Below are 20,915 nucleotides of genomic sequence, written 5' to 3' on the forward strand. Positions count from 1 at the left end.
AAGACAACAAGAAACAACTGGCAGGGGGTCGAGTTTCCGCAGATAAATACACCGCCAGACATTTCTAAAGGGTTATAAGTGTGGATTGAGATGAATTACTTACTGTAAAAGTCTATATGTTGTTTTTCATATTTGTTATCTTTGATATCCAGTAACTTCATGCGGTCAAAACAACAACTTGGACCGATTAATGAGGGTAACCCCACATAAATAGGAGCTCATTGATGACAGCACACTAATACACAACACAAATAATATAGTTTTACAGTTCAGGCTACATTAATAACACTTAAACAAAGAATGTTTGCCTGCTTGGCTTCTTACTTTAGTCAGCTACACACTCTACGAAAGGAGGAAAAAAATACAGATGGCTTCCTCATTAAAGTATAAAGAGAGCACAAGAGCCATAAAATCTATTTCAATCATTGCTTTAAGTGTAAAGTTTTGCCAAAGTCACAGAAGACCAAGTGGAAGAAAGAAAAGTTTGTTCATGAAACAGTCATTCTCATTGTGTGCAAAGGACTAAAGACAGTTTAAGGTTTAATTTTAAAACATAATATATGGCTCTGGTTTAGTGGCAGCCTGTTGAAGAAGCTTATGTTACTCATGTACTCTACCTAAGTCTTCATGTATTAAAGGGGAGAGGGTTAAAGTCAGGATTGGGGCTAAATGCAGCATTCTTGAACATTAATGTATCAGTGGCTAATCAGATGTGTTATCTTGTGGTCAGTAAGTTACATGTGTAACAGTTAGGTTAAAACTTGGAAAGAGAGCATCAGAGTTGTGGTTTTATAACTTTGCATTTTAGTTTAATCATTAATACAACCGTAATAACTGACTGGTTATTTTTCAGTGGAGCACCTCTGTTTAAAAAAAAAAACACCCTTTCAAATGTTTGACAAAAATGCTGTGTCATCTTGTAGCACGAGAGACAATGACACAACACAATAGCTGTTAGAATCATCTCTGCTGGTTTGACTGACAGCTCACAGGTGCTCTGAAAGACTGCGTCCACTGACGAGCCTGTCATGTGAGAAACGTTTTGACAGCTGACATTGCGGAAATAGTTACCTGCGCTATATAATGAGATGGGGGGGGCGAGGGTGTGGGGGTGGGGGCGGGTAAGACATTCACAAAGAGCGCCTTGGTGTGGGCCAAACTGACGGGCCTCCATTGGCTCAGTTGTGCAGCAGTCAGCACAGCACTTGGCCACTGACACCTGCTCACGCATCCAAGTGTTGTCACAACTGTTGAAGCCCCGTGCGCACACAAACACTACCTCTACAGAGTGCACTCACACCCCAGCTGGCCCCAGGACAAGTGTATTAAAACCGCAAGTGTGTCAATGCCTTGTTCTCACTTTCAGTCATCTTGACATGGCACGCTGTTGGTTTAGAGCCGGTCTAATTAACAAGAAATAAACAGTTTTATCTGAGGCAGCTTAATGGGCAGCTGAACTAAACGATGTCCATCATGGCACTTTGGAACTGTACACAGGAATATATTTATTATATATGCAAGTAGGGAAGATGCAGCTGATCAAAGAAGAAATTTTTTTCTTTTTTCTTTCATTTTCTTGTGTTGATAAACTACCACAAACTGTACTTGTATACATGTTTCTGAATTTTTTGTCTGAGTTCTATTCAAAGCAGTCCGCTAGAGTGGGACCAGTGTTACACCCTGTCACATGCAAATGATGACAGCCCATTTGGTGTATTGCATGCAAAGTATGTTTTAAAAACACTTGCTAACTGTAATTACCAGCTGAAGTTGCTGTTCATTGATATTACATTACATTCATTTATGATAAACCAGTAGTTTTTTTTGCTTTAACTTATCATTATCAAGGAAATGTTGATACACAATGTATAGAAAAATGACGCCATTGGACTGGTTCCCTATAAGCTTTGCTTTCACTATGCAATTCTGTCTACAAGCGGGTACAATCTGCCGGAAAAATGAAGGCTTGATTTACAGTGACTATCTCCAGTAGCAAACGGCAAACAGTGGAACAACCAAAGTAACTGTGGAAACTGTGGTAGTTGCTAGGCTCTGAGGGAAGCGGAAAGCAATCCAGTTGTCTTTGAAACAGCAGCACCAACAATAATACCACCTGGAAATGCTAAGAGAAGTTAAAAAGTCGTCTGTTTCCTCCTCACTAATACGGTGATTTTGTATCAGAAGGTAGATTCCTTTTTTTAAATTACCGAGTGACATCTATTAGTAAAGTAAATTAGTAAAGCTGGCAAGTTTACAGCACACAACTAAATTACATAGCAACACAGCAAATGGGCGTGAAGAATCTACATCCTGGAAACCACAACATTGCTCACAATCCCAAACGTCAGCCTAAATATGAGATTTGATGTATGTGTAACTGTAGTTAGAGCGTTTTATTAACTAGCTGAGTGACTGATACTTGTTCTAAATACACAATCAGTTCATCATAGAGCTATAAACTTTTTACTGTATACAAATGTACTGTATGTGTAGGAGTAAAATACATACAGTAACAAATCTGATGAGCAAACATACTTTTGTATCTAGTGTATCTACTCTACTATTCATATTAATGTTGAAGACTTTTGGCTGGTGCCTTTTTTTGTTTCAAAGGTGCTCTTGCCCTAATCTTGGTTTTAGGGTGCAGGATGGTCTCTAGGTTACAAAATGTTTACAGTGTAAAATATGCAGACCTACACAGCTTGAAAAAAAGGTTTGTGAGATGTGATTATAAGAGTGTAGAAACCCTGAGGATTCATATCAGAAAAAGAAGAATAATTCAATCTAAAAGCCGTCTCCAGACTTTGTATTCTTGCCACCAGAGTGAATAAAAAGAAGACCTGATTTAATTTCACCTTATCTGACTTTTAAGCCAGGGTAAACAAAGAGACAGCCTTCGAATCAAGGCAACTCAGAAAGAATGCTTTTAGCTGCGTACAGTGTGATCATGGGCTAGATAGTTTTGGACATTTTTTCGACAACTGATCCTGCAGCCCTGATACGGAGCACGTTGAGGCCTTTGGTAGTAAAATGGTGGGTGATGTTACCCAGAATGCTGTGGGGCTTAAGGCAGGACGAGACTTGAGAGGGGTTTTAGGCAGCTAAAATTACAAACTGGCATCAGATAAATTTAGATTTGCAACACTTAAACACTCCTGACAGGATGGTGTAGCCATCTTCTGTAAATACATGTGTACTATTACCTCCCACTTGACTCTCTCAAACTTGTGATGAATAAACCAGCACTCGGTGAAGCATTACGTAAGCTGAATATAGTTGCAACTCAGACATTGGTATGACTAAATATACAACTGGGAAGCTGGGTTTCAGTGTGTTGGCAGCAGCAGCGGTTGAGTTTGTATTGACCAACTGACTAATTAATTAATTAATCAAGCAATCTTATGAGCTCTGTCCACACCACAAAGACACCAATCCTCAAATAAATAAATAATAAGAAAATAAAAATGGTGTTATCCTGGCAGGGGCAATTCAAGACCAATCCCTGGGTAACTATTAATTATGTCCAATTATCAGTGGCTTATGAAACAAGAAGGCACTGCAAGTGGCCTAATAAAATGTGCAGGTCATTAAGTTACATCTCATTATGGCGATAATTAGTTTGCAGTAGTGCGTGGAGCAGGGCTCGGGAGGTCCAGTTAGTGTGGAGGACGTCCCTCTGTCGGCGGATAAAGGGAGTGGTCTAACCGCGGAGAGAAGTCTGCTTTCCAGCAACGCTTCCTAAACGGGGCACAAGCGGCCAAAGATAATAACACACCTCACCGGACAATCGGTGACAAAAACAACGGGCCCAATACTCTACAACCCCCATATGACCAAGACCAGCCGAAAGCTGCTCCTGCAACACATGGCCCGAATAGGAGTCGCAAACAATAGGCATGTTCATATTAACACACAGCCATCACTGCTTATTTATACTGTAACCATATAAGCACCGCTGCCTAATTACGCTCCTCCCTCCTTCACTCACTCATCCATTTGCGCCGCACAAATATCTTTATTCACCCACTCACTCCTGCTCTCCGCACCCGCTTTATTCACTCATTCATTCCTTCACCCTGCCATCTATTCACTCCCCCCTCCCTCTTGTGCACTTGTGCTGTGTAGTAGCCTCCAACTCACCCTTTCATACTCCCTCCCACTTCTGTGCCACATAAAAAAAATCACTCATTCACTCCTCCCTCCCTCTCTCCTCGTTTTCACTCATTCAATCCCTCCTTGCTCACTAACCCACTAACTCACCCACCCTCCCTTAAACACACACGCGCTCGCACCAAAAAACAAAAACACTCAACTCAGTGTGAGGACACAGGTGGAGACAGAGGGGCAGATATTTCCCCTCATTGGATTTAATTTCATTTTGATTATTTACACTATTTATCGTTTAAAGTGTTAAAAAAACCCCACAGGTGAGATATAAATAATTTGGCATAATTATTATTATTTGAACAACAGTGGAGACTTCAATGCTCCAAAATGGATAATAAGCTGAACCACTGCACTCCACACTGTAGAGGACCACCTCTCTGCCTGGTGTTGTTTTGCACTATGATGTGAATGAGGACAGAAATTTGGTTATTATCCAAAAATAGTGTCCATTAACTCCAATAAGCATGCCACAAAAAGTCGGGGGGAAAAGCACTACTCCAGTGGCTGTGACTTTCATATATAGGAATCAAAATGGCGTTGCAGGGAGGGACATGAGACCTGATATTAAAAGAAGAAATAATTCAGGAGTATTATAGTAAAGTTTGTTATTTGGGAGGTTTTTGTTGTTGAGGACTGGCACCACAGACCCTCATAAAAAAAAGTGGAGTGCCATATGTCAGACCTGTTATTGACTGTGGTCTGATGCGCCAGTTCCTGAACAAAAGAAAGCCATCACTGCGTCCTATATTGAAGGACTTTGGTTTCGGCTGCAGCCCCCCCTCCCGCAGCTGGACTCACACCTGGTCACACAGCAGCCCTTTACACCCCTGTCGAAAATATGGTGATCAATTTTATGATCCGGTATCAGAGTCCCTGATCTTTGGAGGTGTTGGCAACTTTCCTGACAATGGAGCTCGAGTGGCGACTGCCATAGTGACAGTTATAAGCAATTCTGTCCAAAAAGCAGCAAACACAGCAAACCCATCCGCCGCATTCCAACCTATATACACCCATATCATCGTCCCAAGGGTCACCTGCCACTTAGATATTGTGACATTTAATTTATAGGAGGTTTAACAGCAAATAATCTCGACCACGTCACTCAAAGTCAATGGCCGGACTGTGTTAGTTGGGAAAATGTATCGATGTATTAAAAGCAAAAACGGAAACGGAATCCCGTCGAACCGCGTGCATCCGTTTGAGCATAGATATAATTTCAATATGCATTGGATGATTTTGCCCCAGGTTCCGTCTGTTTGGGTCAATTTAACGCGAATTGTGCAAAATTGTTCACAGCCCCCGTTACTTCCAGCGGGTTTTCCTGGAATAAAAGTTGTTCGCCGGCGCGGACGGAGAGAAAAAAGTGTGTCCCCGTAAAGCCCAATGTCCCTGCTATCAGCCCATGGCGTTTTGTGGATCAGTACTCCGCCGTGGTTTTTATATTTGTCGGAAGTTGGAGGATGAAGAAACACAAACGGGACGGCGCCAGTTCCATGGAGTCCGCTAGATCAGCTGCTGGCAGTTGGTGTTCTCAATCACGTCCGCAGAAAGGCTTCATAGGCTCACCGAGGCGCCTGTGGAATAAGACACTTAAGTGAACCGGTGTACTGACGCGTCACTTTGTGTGGACAATTACATTATCTGTTTTTTACTGTGAAAACAGTTTAATTGGCTGCCTTCTCGGACTTTGTGGGGAAACGCTTTATTCCTGGCTGTGCATTTATTTTGCTGTTTCTGACGTTCCGGTGTACCAGCTGAGCCGGGTGAAATTACACCCCCTGGACTTTTTTTTGTTACCAAACTCCAAAGAAAAGTCACCATGGCAGAGACGTCGGCAGCTCCAGCCAAAGCCAAAAAGACAGCCAAGCCCAAGAAACCTGCTTCTCATCCCAAATACTCGGAGATGATTAAAGCGGCCATCGTTCACGACGCGAGCCGGGGTGGAGCGTCCCGGCAGTCCATCCAGAAGTACGTGAGGAAGAACTACAAGGTGGGCGACAACGCCGATGTGCAGATTAAAATGGCCCTGAAGAGGCTGGTGGCATCTGGAATCCTGCGCCACACCAAAGGCATCGGCGCGTCCGGATCCTTCAGGTTGACCAAACCAGAGGACTCCAAGAAGTCAACCAAGGCAGCGGCACCTGCCAAACCAAAGAAGGCAGCCAAGCCAGCCAAACCCAAGAAGGCTGCAAAGCCCAAGAAGGTGGCCAAGACGCCGGAAAAACCCAAGAAGGCAGCTGCAAAGAAAGTGAAAAAGGTCACGAAAAAGCCGACACCTGTGAAACCCAAAAAGGCAGCAGCGAAGAAAGCTAAGCCAGCAGCCAAGCCCAAGGCAAAACCAGCAAAGAGGGCAGCCAAGCCCAAGCCAAAGCCATCCAAAAAGGCAACCAAAGGAAAAAAGAAGTAAAGGGACAATATCAGAGACAAAGTCACTGTAAATACTTAAGGAAATGTTTTCGTATATGTATTATTTTTGTAAGGTCTCATGCAAACTTAAGCTGTTTTTACCAGTAGTTTCCTCTCCATTGCACTATAGCCTATAGATGCTGTAGAAATAATTGTGAGCATTTTTATTTGGCGTTAATAATACTGTTAATTTCTGTCACATCCTTTGATAGGCTAGACCTGGGTCTTGCTTTAAAAAGGACAAACATGTATATACAGTTGAACTTATGAGTAGCTGTTAGTGCACGGGGTCATACTGAAAATACAAATGTGACAATGGTGAGCATTGTTGAGCTTTTACAATGTACAGACCAGAGGCAGTGGACGTCAGCAAGATTTTCCTAAAGGCTCCATAGTTGTCATTCAAGCTCCATTCTGTATATTTCCTCATGTTCAGACGACTCTTAACATACAAACATCACACTGTGTCCAGTCACTTTTGAAGACTGTTTATACTGCAATTCAATAAACCTTTGTCATCTTCTACAAAAATGTGTTGTCAACTTATTGCGCGCATTTTACGCGTGCGTAAAAATGGTTGGTAAAGTGGACGGAGGTATTTCTGTGCATATTAAAGATTAATAGACGTAACGTAATCTACCGAAGAGCCCAATAATATTGTCTCCGACATTTTAATACACCATATTTTTTTTTATCTCAGACATGTTAACCACGTTAACGCGCGGTATTAAATTACAACTGTTGTGCGCCAAGGTGCTGCAGACAAAGCGCACTTACGGAGGCTCCGATGAGGGATGATATTCTGTTGCAGGAGGGTTGATACACTAGTGGACATGGACATGACATTTAGGTAGACTGCAAGTTATAACGTGATAAATTAGACTAAGTGTTAAATATCATGGTATATAAATGAGTAGAATCGTGCTCTCTGATAACATTACTGCTTTACCAACTGGTCATGGACACTTATTGGTATAAAGTAAAAGCCCTGTGTACCATGGTGATGCTGTTGGTAAACAGAAGTGCACAGAAATAAAGTCCCTTAAGGGAATAGTGGCGTTAAATAAGGCAAAAACATTAATTTGCGGGGAAAATTAACGAAGTTCTCCATAAAACTACTCAAAACATCTCAGTGTGTGTTCAAAACTTCCCTAAACACAGGACATAAAGCTTCAGTTACACCAGTTATTTTTTTGGCTGTTCCAGCACGAGACTACACTCAAAATCCCGACATCCTCCTTCCTGAGTGGGTGCTGAGCAGCGAGGAGGTGGCTTTGAAGGCACACCCAGCGCTCACTACTCTCTCACCTGACGTGCCACACTGCCATCTTGTGGTGTCTCGCAAGAACAGGCGACTCCTCTTCGCTGCAGTTGGGACTGTGGGACGCCACCAGCAGACAGACTGGAGTCAAACTGATGAAAGTCAAGATTGCACACACAGATTACCCTCTGTACTGTATTACTCATTATCAGCTTTAAAGACAGGTGTAAGATCATCAAACCAACCTTGTGAAACAGCTTCAGGCTGAATGATCAGAGCAGAGTGTCCACACTCGCAAAGGCGTGCTGTTCCTGTATTTTGACATGCTATGTGGAAAAGGGTAGTAATTGGTGTTGCTTTAACAGAGTTACCAAACATGAACAGCAGAACAGCACCCTTAAAATCCATTACTATTAGCAACCAATGTGTGATTAAGATGATATGGTACCTGGAACATGAATGATACTCCTATAATACAGCAACACTTTTAAAGAGCAATGTGTCACACACACTCAAAGTGTCACAGAGATTAAAAAGTGTGTCACGTGTCTTAAGTCTGATATTTGTGTATTAATGCTGAAAATAAAAACTAAACATAATTCAAAATGCATCATTTAAATCAATCAGCCATAAGAAGATACTACAAATCAAGAAGGTGAATATGAGGGGCACAAACTGTCAAACATATTAAAATAAAGCACATCATTCATTTCAATCCCAACGTCCATAAAGTCTCGGGCAAAATGTCCCCACCCAGTCTAGTCTGGTCTTTTATTAAGCATCTAAATCAGTTCAATTTCAGTAAGAAAAACAGCCATCTTTTAAAAGTCACAGAAGTGTATTCTGCAGAAACAGCAGGTCCCGAGCTAAATCAAGCAACAAAACATACATAACATGACTGACTCATGTTGGGGAAACAATTCAATGGCGGATTATGTAAGAAGGTCAAAGTGTATGCACAGTGTCAGGTGTATCTAAATAGAATCACAGACCTATTGCAGTCTCAATCAAAAATCAATGAATCTCATTTCAGTGTGAACAGAAGGAAGCTGATTGTGAGCAGAGATTAATTTGACCCAATTGCTCTTTTAACATTTTGTCATTCTCAAGGCTCGTCTCCTTCTACAGGAGAAAATATTTTCTGTCTTACTGCAGATGCATAAACAATCCATCGTTTTTCTTCATGCACACCCCTCCCTGCCACAGCAGATCAGTGTCAGCAGAGACCTCACTGCTAAAAACATTAAAATAATTAATTCTCAGGCAAGATAATATGCCTGAGGAGCAGATAACATGCTATGACTACTCGTTGCTCCTGGAGTTATTTGGCAAAACAGATATGAACATTGACTATCTGTGGTGGCATGGTCAGAAGACAGAGCGTAGTTCATTGGGGAGTTCCAGCAAAAGATTCAGTGGCAGCTAATGCTCCACGTGCTGCCCTTTGGTTCCTTCAGTCTAGTCAATTTGGCATTTTTCTACATTATGCTTAGGAAACACTGCATATGCTGTATATAAAAACGCTCCCTTCTCACCATTAACACTTCACAGATCATTTAGGGGAAAGCAATAGATTTGACTCATCATTTCCTCCCCTTTGATAAAGCACCTGTTTGGATGTGAACAGTTCTTCGTGTATCAATGCACCGAGCGCTGACAGGCTAACTCCTACTTAACCTGGCTGGACAATGTAAGGCAGAAAAAGTTGGGCACAGCAGCGTGGGGAAAAGTATGATCACTTGCTTTTGGGCTGCTGCGATCAACTGACTCAGAGGGTGGGACAAAGTGAAGAAGGGCAGAGATATGAAGAGTTTTCTGGAAGCCTTTGGGGTGAAACGTAAAATGATACGGTGGCTCTGAATCTGGTCGCTGAGGTTTGGTCTTGATGGATGGATCAATGGAGCATCAGGATAAAATAAAAACAAACAAAAATTGGTTGTTGATCATTTCAGTCTGGCGACGGCTCTGTAGATGGCAAAGCCCAGAACTGCGACCACGGCCGAGCCCAACGCCACTCTCAGCCAGAATGATGTGTTGCTCATGTCTGAGCCATTCAGGTGTCTGCAGGTTGGAGGAAAAAATCATTAAGGGTCAGTCACACAAAGCAACACACAACTTACACCTACCTATCACCTTTTAATCACTCAGCATGTAAGACAATATTCTCCTCTTACTGATCTTTATATTTTCCAGGTTTTCAACGTCGTCTAATTTTACTTCAGAGCATAACTGTGCTGAACTTAAACGTACGGGTATACTGCTGCCCAGGCGAGCCTCGAGTAGATGGTCTTGCTGGTGGAGTCGAGGAACACGCTGGAGAAGGGCAGCGGCGGAGGCAGTTGGTGTTTGTAACAGAACTCTGCTGGAGTCATCCCGTGGAACTGCTTGACCTCAGGAAGGTCCACCTTGGAGGCAACCAGCACACATGGGATTTTGCTCTCCATGTAGTGTTGCTGAGTAAGAAATGGGATAAAGAGTGAAAACTAGCTGAGAGAGAAGAGAACCTACCTTGTTTTCAAGTTGGCCACAATGAAATTCCCTAATTGTTACATGGAGCCTTTTATTCAGCTAATAATCAGAGTACCAGACCAAGACAATTTCCAGTTGTAAACACGTTAATCTGATTAAATACTCCATATTGGATGAGCTGGTTTAATTCCCTTTTAATTCTTACACAATTTGGCAAGAAAACAACCCTGATTACTTTGTATATTCCAGAGGATCTTTAGTAGAAGTCATTTGAAAATCCCCAACATTGTCTCTCTTCCACAAGTTAATCTTTATCAGTACTCTCGACCACTTGTTGGCTTTATCCAGGTTTTGTATCTTCCAGAGGGGAAAGATCTTTGGTTAAGTGGTGTCTGCTAGTTTTCAGGAGATTCTGAATCAAAGCAGGAGCTGGAGGTGGCCTGCTTTTTTCCAGTTTAATAACAGCAGGGTAATATTTACAGATCAAACTGTTGCTTCACTCGAACAGATCAATAAACTAACAGTGAAGCTTGACGCATATCTGTGTCTCTCTCATCTGCCCATTCTGAACTGCTGTGCTCAGTGTATTACACGTTAGAGCCCTTCTTGCTAAAGAACATGTAAACAGAATACCTTTCTCACCATACAAGGCTGACGACACACAAACACCAGCATGATCTCTGAATGGCACAAATCCAAAATGAGAATAAATGAATCTATTAATGCTCCTGTAACGCTTGCCGTCACTGACCTTGTATATACTGGCACAATAGTCGAAGGAATGAGGGTCACTGGCATCATACATGAGACAAGCAACATCGCAGGAAGCGTCTGATGCCTTCAGGAACTCCACTTCCACATCCACCTCATTGAGCTGCACGGAGAGGAGAAGAGAGTGGTGCTCAGGCTTCAGTCAGGGTCAGAGGTTAGGGGTCAGCATTAAGATCAGGATGGGAGCCACTTACAATAAGGTACTTCTCCTGGTTGCTCACTTGGACAGTGTTTATGGCATAGGGGGAGAAGGCACTGTTGGAATTTCCCTTTTTCTGTAGAAGACAATAGTTTAACAGTCACTACTTAGCAATATCTATGTGGATGAAGCAGACTAGGATAAGTTTATTTGAATATTCTTCACTCCAGACTAGCAGACAGCAGACAGACAGTGCCATACCACAACGTTGCGGCCCACAAAGGCCTGGAGAAAGGCTGTCTTGCCTGTCCCCCGAGGTCCAATCACTTTGCAGAGAAACACTGACCGCTGTGTCTGGCGTTTTTCCAGGTCCACCTCTTTCTCCTGTGTTACTGCACATATAAACATAACTTGTGAGCTTTTTATTTTCATGTAATATCATTAATAGCCTTGAGGTGGGAGGCTAACGTCAGCAGAGCAGAGGATGTAATTCCTGCACCAGCTGAGAGATCAACCTGCCAAACAAGCTTATGTTTCAGTTCCTCTACACTGCAACCAATGAGTCTGTCCTCTCCTGTTTGATCACTGTTTGGTTTGTTTTGGCCAACATACAGGGCACAGAGGCTACAGTCCAGTCCACAGAAAACATCACTTGTGCTAATCTGTTCATCCTAGAGGATCTGTAGTTGCTTGTGTTGTTAAAATGATGGAGATGGCAGAAAATAACGTGTAAATAAGACCCAGGTTGTAAAAAAAGTGATTTCCCTCTTCTCTTAAGTCAATTTAGTTTGTAAGATAACTGCAATTTCTGGGTTTAAAATATATTACAGCAATAAAGAGATTTTACACGAAGGCCTCTTAACTGCATTGCATTTATTTCACTCTATGGTTAAATTAGTCTGCATTGATTGACTTCAAAGTTAGATAAAGTGACCTCTGGTGGCAGTTCTGGGGACTTCAACAAGGCATAACAACTAGGTTTAAATTATACTGCAGGTGCGCATTACAGCTGTGTAAGTGCAGGGTATGTCAATCCAGTCTGTTAGGAAACACATCATCGTGGATTTAAATCCAGAGGAAACGAGACTAATAGTCACAAGACATGTATCTTACAAGAAAATGGAACAAGTGAAAATTTGACAAAAAGGAGCAAAAATTCTTTGATCTCAGTACCTAATGCGACGAAAACTGTTTAATTTAGCCGGAGAGTAGTGCCACAGGAAAGTAAAATCAAGATGGTTTATTGCCTCTACAGTAACCGTTTTAGGATATCTGAGACTCAGCTTATCTGTCACCACTCTACACTGTCAGACTTGACTCAACTATTCATCAGTCTAAACTGTACTCTGTCAACCCCAGCTGTTGTGGCACTGGATGAAAAAAGTTTTACGATTGGTCCTCTAGAGGTAAAGAACGTCTAACAAATGCTGTGGCAATCCATCCAACAGTTGTTGAGATATTTCACTCAGGAGCAGCGTATTTAATAACCCAACTGACAGGCCATTAGAGCAACCAATCGACGTTGCTTTTATTAGAGCAATCCTGCTACTGTGGCTAAAAATAAATGTACAATAACAACCGACATCAATACCACTTAATGAAAGGTTAATTCAGCATCATAAAGCACATTAACGAAGAACATGCCACAACCCCTCCCCTTGTTAAAAGATCTGTGGTAATCTTGGTGTCTTTCTGACCTCTCTGACATCTACAGCAGGGTCACCTTAAGGTGCTCACCTCTAAGACGGAGACAGAATGTGTGTGATTAGCAGCAGTGAGACGCATTACGTCACTTTCCAATCTAGTCCAAGCTTACCTAACAAACCAGCCATAGACTGCCACTAATTCAGACACAGTACGTCAGCACAGAGACAGTAACTAGTATTCTTTTAGTTCATGCTCACAAGGAACAAAAGAATAAAATGCATCTGTGAAGTAGGGTTGACAAATATGGATTTATCAAGACATATTGATTCTACATATTTGACATGGTTTCCATACTCATTTTCCGTAGTATTGATACTTCACTATCAGCTGCACTTTCTTGCTCTCTTTTCTCCAGCAGCTACTTATCACACACACTGCTGCAGTGCCTCCATAGCTCCGCTTCATCTCACTACCTCACAGTGCTGTCTCTTTATCATTCGCATCATTCCCTCTGGTTGCATGCAGGCTTTTGGAGCACGTTTTTGTCTTCTACTGCACTTTATTGCCTTTTGAATGAGTAACAATCTCCCAGGCTTTTTAACACCTTTTCTAATGCAAGAAGAAAATCATTTTCATTAATGTAAAAGAATTTTAATTGTGGTTAATGTTTACTACAGTCACACTGCTATTCTCTGCTACTTAATCAAGAAAATAAATTTTGGTGTTGTCATGTTATAGCTTTGATACACTTATCTTTCTATTTTTATGCCTTCAATGTCAATTTAGCCCCCTTGGACTAAAAAATTGTATGGAATATTGATATTTTTCAAGGCACTGGATCAAAGTTATACAAAGTTATATAGCAAACACATCCAGATGATAAAAAAGTAGGTGCTGGACAAGAGACAAAAAGACTGAGTCTGCACACTTCACTGTGTTCCCATAAACTGAAATTAAATTACCACTATGGTGACTTTTCAAGCTTCATGCTCTTCATCAGATCAAATTGTTTTGAAGTTAGAAATTCCAGAGTCGTGACAACACTAGTGTGGAGAGCACACTACATTTCAAACCATTCATGCATACATGTGTGCATACATGCAACTCCCAGTTCAAACTGATCTATTCTTTCACATCTCAAGGACAAATGTACAAGTGTGTGCATCTATGAGGTCACAGTGGACAGGATTAAGACAAGTAATCCTCCCACAGAACAGTGCTTACTACGAGAATGGGATTTAAGTTTTCAAAGAGGATGTACCACGACCCCCGTGTTCCATGGAGACATGGTCTCAGTCTTTTTAATTGACATGCTGATTGTTGGGATTGCCTACAACTAACAGAGTCAATCCCACAACGACACACACCAACACACACCTGTGATTGCGGCAGTCTGTGAGTCCTGTTCAGTGAGGATAGGATAGCCTAGGTATCCTAGGTGCTCCAGGCAACGGTGGATGTCAAAGTATGCAGAAAGCCTGCGCGTAAAGGGATTAACGTACATGTGAACTCTGGAGAGCATTAATTGCGTGTACATGCACAAAAGTGTAAACCCAGTGCATGCAGTCATGTAAAATCATTAATCAGGTGAGATACTTACGTCCACTGACAAAGGTAGCCTTTGTTAGAGATATAGCCCTCATCTGTAGTTGGGACAGTCATGTAGACCTCTGCACCCCACGGCATGTAAGGACACACGCAGAACAGGTTTCTAAGCTCCGCCGGCGACAGGGCAGAGTCTTTGTCCTAACAGGGAAAACATGTCACTCACTCAAAACAAGGAAACCCTCCGCTATTTAAAGGTATACAATGCAGGATTGTCGGTTACCATTTGTAAACAAGCTTGCCAGCAAAAGTGAAAGTAAAAGCCAACCCCAGATTCACTCTCATTTGGTGTTTCACCTCACTATATTTGCATTTTTTCAGTGCTGTGTCTCTTGGATGCCTGCTGTTTATGGTCTGGCTACCTTTTGATAAAGTGTTGATCTCACCTGAGCGCTGTGTGAGCACACGCTCATAAATATGCAATGTAGAAAACTAAGAGCTACAGCTGTACGTTTACAGCAACTGAAAAATACTTTGCCTTAATATATTTGATACATAATCATCATTTCAATTGCAGCGTGAATTGCTACTCACTTCATCGTACTTGTCGAACAGCCGCTGGAGGAACTGGTGACCTACATGATTGAGCTCTGTGGTGCAGCCGATGGGAACTCGTAGTCTGGCAACAGAAAAACAACAATTAGGGTCTTCTCACACCTGAATGTCCAAACCGTCCAAAAAATGTTTCTAGGCTAGAAACAAACCAGACCAATGGTTCAATTTGAACCAAGATTCAGCTGTTTGGTCTGGACTGTGGTCTGTGGGAGGTTTCACAGCCGTAAATTTCTTTCAGCTCAAACTGAAAGGTCAGAAAGTCCAGACCAATTGAGACAAATGTGAAAGGGCCCTTGGTTAGACACCTGGGCATTCCTGACTTGTGTGTACAAACATAACAAAGCCAAATGGACACACAAGAGGAATACAGAAAGTCTGAGATAGATGACTTTGTGGAATACAGGGAAAAGCATCTTTACTTTTCAACACTATTGCAATATAACCTGTTGTTGTACTATAGTTATCAGCATCTAAGTTAACAGATACAATCCAATAATGTCACTATACATACTCAGGATAAAGGTAATCATCAGTCAGCTCAAGGTTGTCGTCATAGCCGAACTTCCTGAGGATAGTCCACGTGGTTTCATGTCGGCCCCTCTGGATAAATAATGTATTAAGGAACAAGAAACCTGAAAGGAGGAGACACAATACGTGGCCATTAGCTGAGTGTGGCCTCGCAGCAACACTGTTTAAAGTTGCATGTTCTCATTCATGACTGTTTTTTACCATTTAGGGTTAGGCCGTTGTCTTGCACCCCATCGCTGGTGTTCTTCCAAACTACTGTCTTCACATCGTCTAAGGCTTGAGGTGCCAGAGGATTCCCAAAACAAGATTTCTGCACATAAAGATAAATGGATTTTGAGCAAAACAAAGAGCTTTGCTTCATGAGAAGACATAATGTTAAGTGATTTTAACTGGCACCTGAAAGCAGTTGAGTTCAGCGTCGCTGAGGATACGGTCATTGTCCTGGTCGGAAATGTAGAATATTCTGCTAAGGGCTCTGACACACAGTGGTTTTAGCTGGGGGAAAATATTGGAGGACAAAAAGCGTATCATTAGTCAACAAATCATTTGCATGCACATATTTTTAAAAAAAAGTGAACTGGGAGAGAGAGACATGCTGACTCCACAGTTGGCATCACATTTCCAAAAATGGCTGACCTGTTTGTCCTCAGGGTCATAAAGAGGGGCAGTGGGGTGAAGAACTGCCTTCTGTGCATAGTAGAACAGCTCTGAAATGTTTTTCAAGTTCTTTGCAGAACACTTGAAAGAGACATATAGAAGAAAGAATATTTCAGATTACAATTATGCAGCTATCTGAAATCCAGATAAAGTGTGCTTGTGTAAACATTTGTGTGAAACCCAGCAACCGTGTGTGTATCTCAATGCTAAGGTTTGCAGGTGTGTACAGATTGTAGTGATAAGGAGACTGGGTACGTCCATAGGAATGTTCAGCCTCACCTCAACACACGTCTCAATCTCAGAGAACTGGTTCATGATGGGAAGAATGGTTTCCATTGAGCTCCCACAGCGCAGGTCAGACTTGTTTCCCACTAGGATGATGGGAACTCTGATATAAATATGGAGACAACAGAGCTCTCAGTACAACACCATCATGGTTTATTTTGTGAATATAGGTCATCTCTCAATTCAAGATAAAATGTAAATCCGCTGACATTCAAATATTGCATGCGCTCACACTACTGACATCTTGGGCATTTTGCTGATGCTCTCAGGTTTTACTGTGGGTAACGTAGTGAAACGATACAACAGGCTCAAATTCCTAGATCACCTTGTTTGCCAACATTACATGCAAAGGAGTGAAAAGTTCAAGGACACAGAAGCGCCTGCCTAGGTAACACACACTCATCAACACCAACAACACTGATACATACTTGTTCCCTTTCTCTGCGTCCCCATTTACTAAAGGTATCCATTTAGTTTTGATCTGGAAAAACAAGAGGCACACCCAAGTGTCATTTTTATCTCAAATGCTATATTCAAATGAGATATACAGTATGTGGACTGCTTATACAGTATTAGACAATGAGACATATACCTTGTCTATCGTGTCTTCGTTGGTGACATCATACACTACACACACCACATTAGCCTGTGTGGGTTGGAGAAAGAACAGGTATGAGGGATGTTATGCCAGAAACAGATTCCACAGAACTCAATCAACCTCGTATACCTTTTCATTGAAATCCTACAGAAATTATATTAATCTCATGAGACTATACAAAAAGCAGAACATGACAGAAGGAGAAAAGACTGGTAAAAAAAGTGAGTCTGACTTATTAGATGAAAAAACATTAGCTGCCAGCATACAATGAAACAAGGTTAGGCATAGGATGTCAAAATCGCTGGCCTGAATGCCGTAAATGCCTCTGGGAATATGACTATGGTCTTAACAAACTTGTGACAAATCTCAGACACAATTATATTCTTGTATATAGCTCAAAGTTGTTGCTCTTAATCAGAGGTGGCACAGCATTTTTTAAGATTCTTCCAGTCCAATTCAACCCTTCAGCGAATCTTGTTTTCATTTATTTAAAAGGATAATGTTAAGTGTGTAGATTAGCGCTGTATGATGGATTTACCTTGATGATCTCATTTTTAAGGACTTCATCGCTCTGCTCTTTTTCTGTTAAGGACATACATACACAAACGTCAAAGTCATAATATTTAGACCATCATACTTCAACAGACTGGTTGTGCTACGTGTTAGCCTTCACGTCACATTACCTGAGTAGTCCACTATATGTGTGGGCACCTTCTCTGGAGTCACGTCAGCAGGGATGGTGATCTCTTCAGCTCTGGGGGGAACCTGTCAGAGATTGAAGATTACAGATGAACTGTCAATCATCACTTCACATTCACATTCAGGCTACAGCCTCCCATAACACAAGCACACATACTATTTCGCATTAAATAATGGACGTTGTTAAGCCATAAAATGAAATGCTAGCCGATTTTCACTATTAGGAGGAAAATGAATCATGAGTAGATGACAGTGTATTAATCAACAATACCATATGTATGTGAACAGAAAATTTCTCTGAGGCATTTTGTGTTTTTAGATATTTTTGTGCACTTATTTTGTTCTGTACAACACTTTGGTAATCCCTGTGATTTGTAAAATGTGCTATATAAATAAAGTGGATTGGATTGGATACATAGAAACACAATACTCGCCACATAGCACAAAGCAGAGCAGGCTGATTTCATCATGTCAAACAAAGCCCAAATATGTGGCAAAACCCTACACTGAATTTAACCTTTAGTATTGGAGTCATTTGATTATCCTAAGAAACATTATTTTGTAATGTAGTATAGTTGTCTATCTTGTCCTGTAAAAAGTTGTTTGTGCAAAAGTAATATAAGGAGTTGTACATGAAGCCAAGTATGCTGCAAAGGAAAATGCAGCTCTTATTACCATGCACCCAGCAACAATGTACTTTCTTTCCTGCACAAAAATGAACCAGTTAAACGAGTACTAACAACAGTGCAGGAACTGTGGCCATTACAGAGGCAGGTGGTCAGCCACATCAAATCCCCCCAGCTTTCATGTGTGTAGATTGATCCAGCTTAAAGGACGTTTAAGTAAAAACTCTGCAGTGGTGATTAGCTGTAACTTTAAGACAGGTACCTCTTCTGGGAACTCCTCTCCAACCAAAGACATGATGAGGGATGTCTTCCCCACCTTGGCTGTTGGAGGAGAGACAACGTGAATGAACAATTTGAATTTTGACTAACTAATAAACAACATTATGAGAAGAGCTTACAGAGAATGACTCAATAATATAACTGGACTTGTCTGCTGAAGCGATAGCACTTGCTGTAATCGTGCATGTACCTGCAAATCAGCTGACTAGGCCTAACTGTTACTCTTTGAGTTATCATTTACATAATTGTGCTGACATGGACTGAAGTGCTGCTTGTTTAGGTGGCATGAAACGGACTATTTAACTGCAAACTGTCACACTGAACCGTTAACCTCAAGATATTGTGCTGTGTGTCCTTTTCATTAAAGCATAGTCAGAATTTTAGGTAAACTAAGTAACTTTAACTAACGCTATTAGGTTTACTGTTCAACCGTTAGCGTTAAATTAGTTTATAACGTGAAAGCTGCTACCGTTAGATCAACAGTTAGCTAGCTAGCTAAGACGTCAATGCTCTATAGCTGAATAACGGAAAACTTTTTATATGTCAGAAACAAATAAATATTTAGCTTTCAGTCGATGAATAAACAAAACCTGCTTGCTAACTTTGTATGGCAGCCAAGTTAGCGTTAACTACAAGTTAGCTAACCGTTCCCAACTTAAAAGTTACTCGAAGCTAAGTTAGCATAACGGTTAGCGGAAATTATCTTTTGGAAAGCAGCCAATTCATGAAGAACATATAATTTTAACTGAAATGACACAATTAGCGCAGACATAAATTCCCTTTTTTAAGAGTTATCGCCACCATACCACCAGGAGTGACCGAGGTAAACTCAGCTACATCTTCGTGTAGCTCCAACAGCTAATGTTTGCTAGCCTTTTAGCCTGTGGTCAGCTGTCAGTGCGAATGACTTACGCTCCCCCAGCAAGAGTATCCTCACGTCTTGTTTCATGTTTGCTCTCTGTTTGACGGACAGTCCGGCTCGCTGCGGTGCTACAGTGACATTTATCTTTCATTTGAATGTCAAATTTCGTATTAAAATAAAGCGTGTGCCTCTCCACAGCGATATGCACCCAAGGTGAAAACATATGATTCCGGTTCACAGAGGAGACCGGGAAAACACGCCCTCTGCTGGCCGAACTGGTACACTGCAGCCCACGTTTACTTCACGTTGTGCTCAATGAGATGCTAATGACTTGTCTATAAAACATTCAACACATGGTTAATCCTTTACTGTAATAATAGTTATTAATATAAAGGAATAGGGTTTAATCTAATCCAATCAATTAAGATTATTCGTATCCATATATCTATTATAATTGCAGCTCTTTTGAAAAGACAGACAAGATATATCACTCATTTTTAGGAGTCTAACACCTCAGTAAACCAATTTCTCCTTAAAAACAGTGAGATGACCATTCTTACTGAGTAAAACAATCCCTTATAACAACAGTAGTATTATCATGTACATGTAATATGCTGTTCCATAATTAAAATGATGGTCCTTTGCCTGAGTTTTTAATATATAGCCATATACAGGGTCCCTACAACAACCTAGATTTAAGAATTCTTAAGACTTCTTTTAATGCTACCTGGAGTGAAATTTAAGACCATTATTACAATAATTAAAAGTTAAATTAATACCTTAAGTTAATTAATTCAGTGCCCCTCTTTGGGAACCCTGCTATAAAGGTCTGGACTAGTTTGATTCTGAAATTTGAATCAAGAAGTAACAATAACTCATAAGGTTTATAGCAGCCGCTTCAAAACTGTCAGTGGCGGAGTGCCATCATTACTGTCGGAAATGACGGGTAATTTTCAACATCTTAACACCAAACCTCCACTTCTGCTTTAGAAAAAGAAGACAGAATTGGGGGTTTGTTGTTGAGGCCATTATACAGGGAGATAAAAAAGAATGTGTGTATTATATAATAATCTTCAAAGCACAAACAGGAGAAGAAACGTGGATAATTTGAGCTTTCAACAAGGACAGCTGTTGTTTATCAGTCAGTTTGTTGACCAGCTTTGCTCACATTTCAGTATCAAATGGAATATTAATTACAAATAATTACCCTCTCTGTGTCACCATTGAATCTGCCTGTGTCAGCCTTATTTTCTACTTCCAGCTGGTTTTTGTATTCGATTAAATGCTCCTAATCTCCTTAGACTGGTTTGTATGATATTTCCTACAAGAACAGAGCAGTGAAGGAGGAGGCACCTACAGTA

The 20,915-nt window shown here is 41.2% G+C and overlaps 2 protein-coding genes across 2 annotated transcripts; one reads left to right on the top strand and one right to left on the bottom strand.

Moving 5' to 3' along the window:
* Positions 1-5,740: 5,740 nt before the first annotated feature.
* LOC125880451 (histone H1.0-B) lies at positions 5,741-7,104 on the top strand. Its single transcript, XM_049562947.1, has one exon. It carries the CDS (start codon positions 5,987-5,989, stop codon positions 6,572-6,574), a length of 588 nt encoding a protein of 195 aa, XP_049418904.1. The 5' UTR covers positions 5,741-5,986; the 3' UTR covers positions 6,575-7,104.
* Positions 7,105-8,561: 1,457 nt separating this feature from the next.
* rhot2 (ras homolog family member T2) lies at positions 8,562-19,787 on the bottom strand. Its single transcript, XM_049562943.1, has 19 exons — positions 19,605-19,787; positions 18,676-18,734; positions 17,772-17,853; positions 17,627-17,670; positions 17,083-17,136; positions 16,919-16,971; positions 16,485-16,593; positions 16,185-16,286; positions 15,945-16,043; positions 15,750-15,858; positions 15,532-15,652; positions 15,000-15,084; positions 14,461-14,606; positions 14,238-14,338; positions 11,475-11,605; positions 11,269-11,349; positions 11,055-11,177; positions 10,085-10,287; positions 8,562-9,895 (listed from the first exon to the last, which is right to left on the bottom strand). Exons 1-19 carry the CDS (start codon positions 19,639-19,641, stop codon positions 9,778-9,780), a joined length of 1,857 nt encoding a protein of 618 aa, XP_049418900.1. The 5' UTR covers positions 19,642-19,787; the 3' UTR covers positions 8,562-9,777.
* Between the last annotated feature and the right edge of the window lie 1,128 nt (positions 19,788-20,915).

The sequence above is a fragment of the Epinephelus fuscoguttatus genome, linkage group LG20 (assembly GCF_011397635.1).
Source record: "Epinephelus fuscoguttatus linkage group LG20, E.fuscoguttatus.final_Chr_v1".
NCBI lineage: Eukaryota > Metazoa > Chordata > Actinopteri > Perciformes > Serranidae > Epinephelus > Epinephelus fuscoguttatus.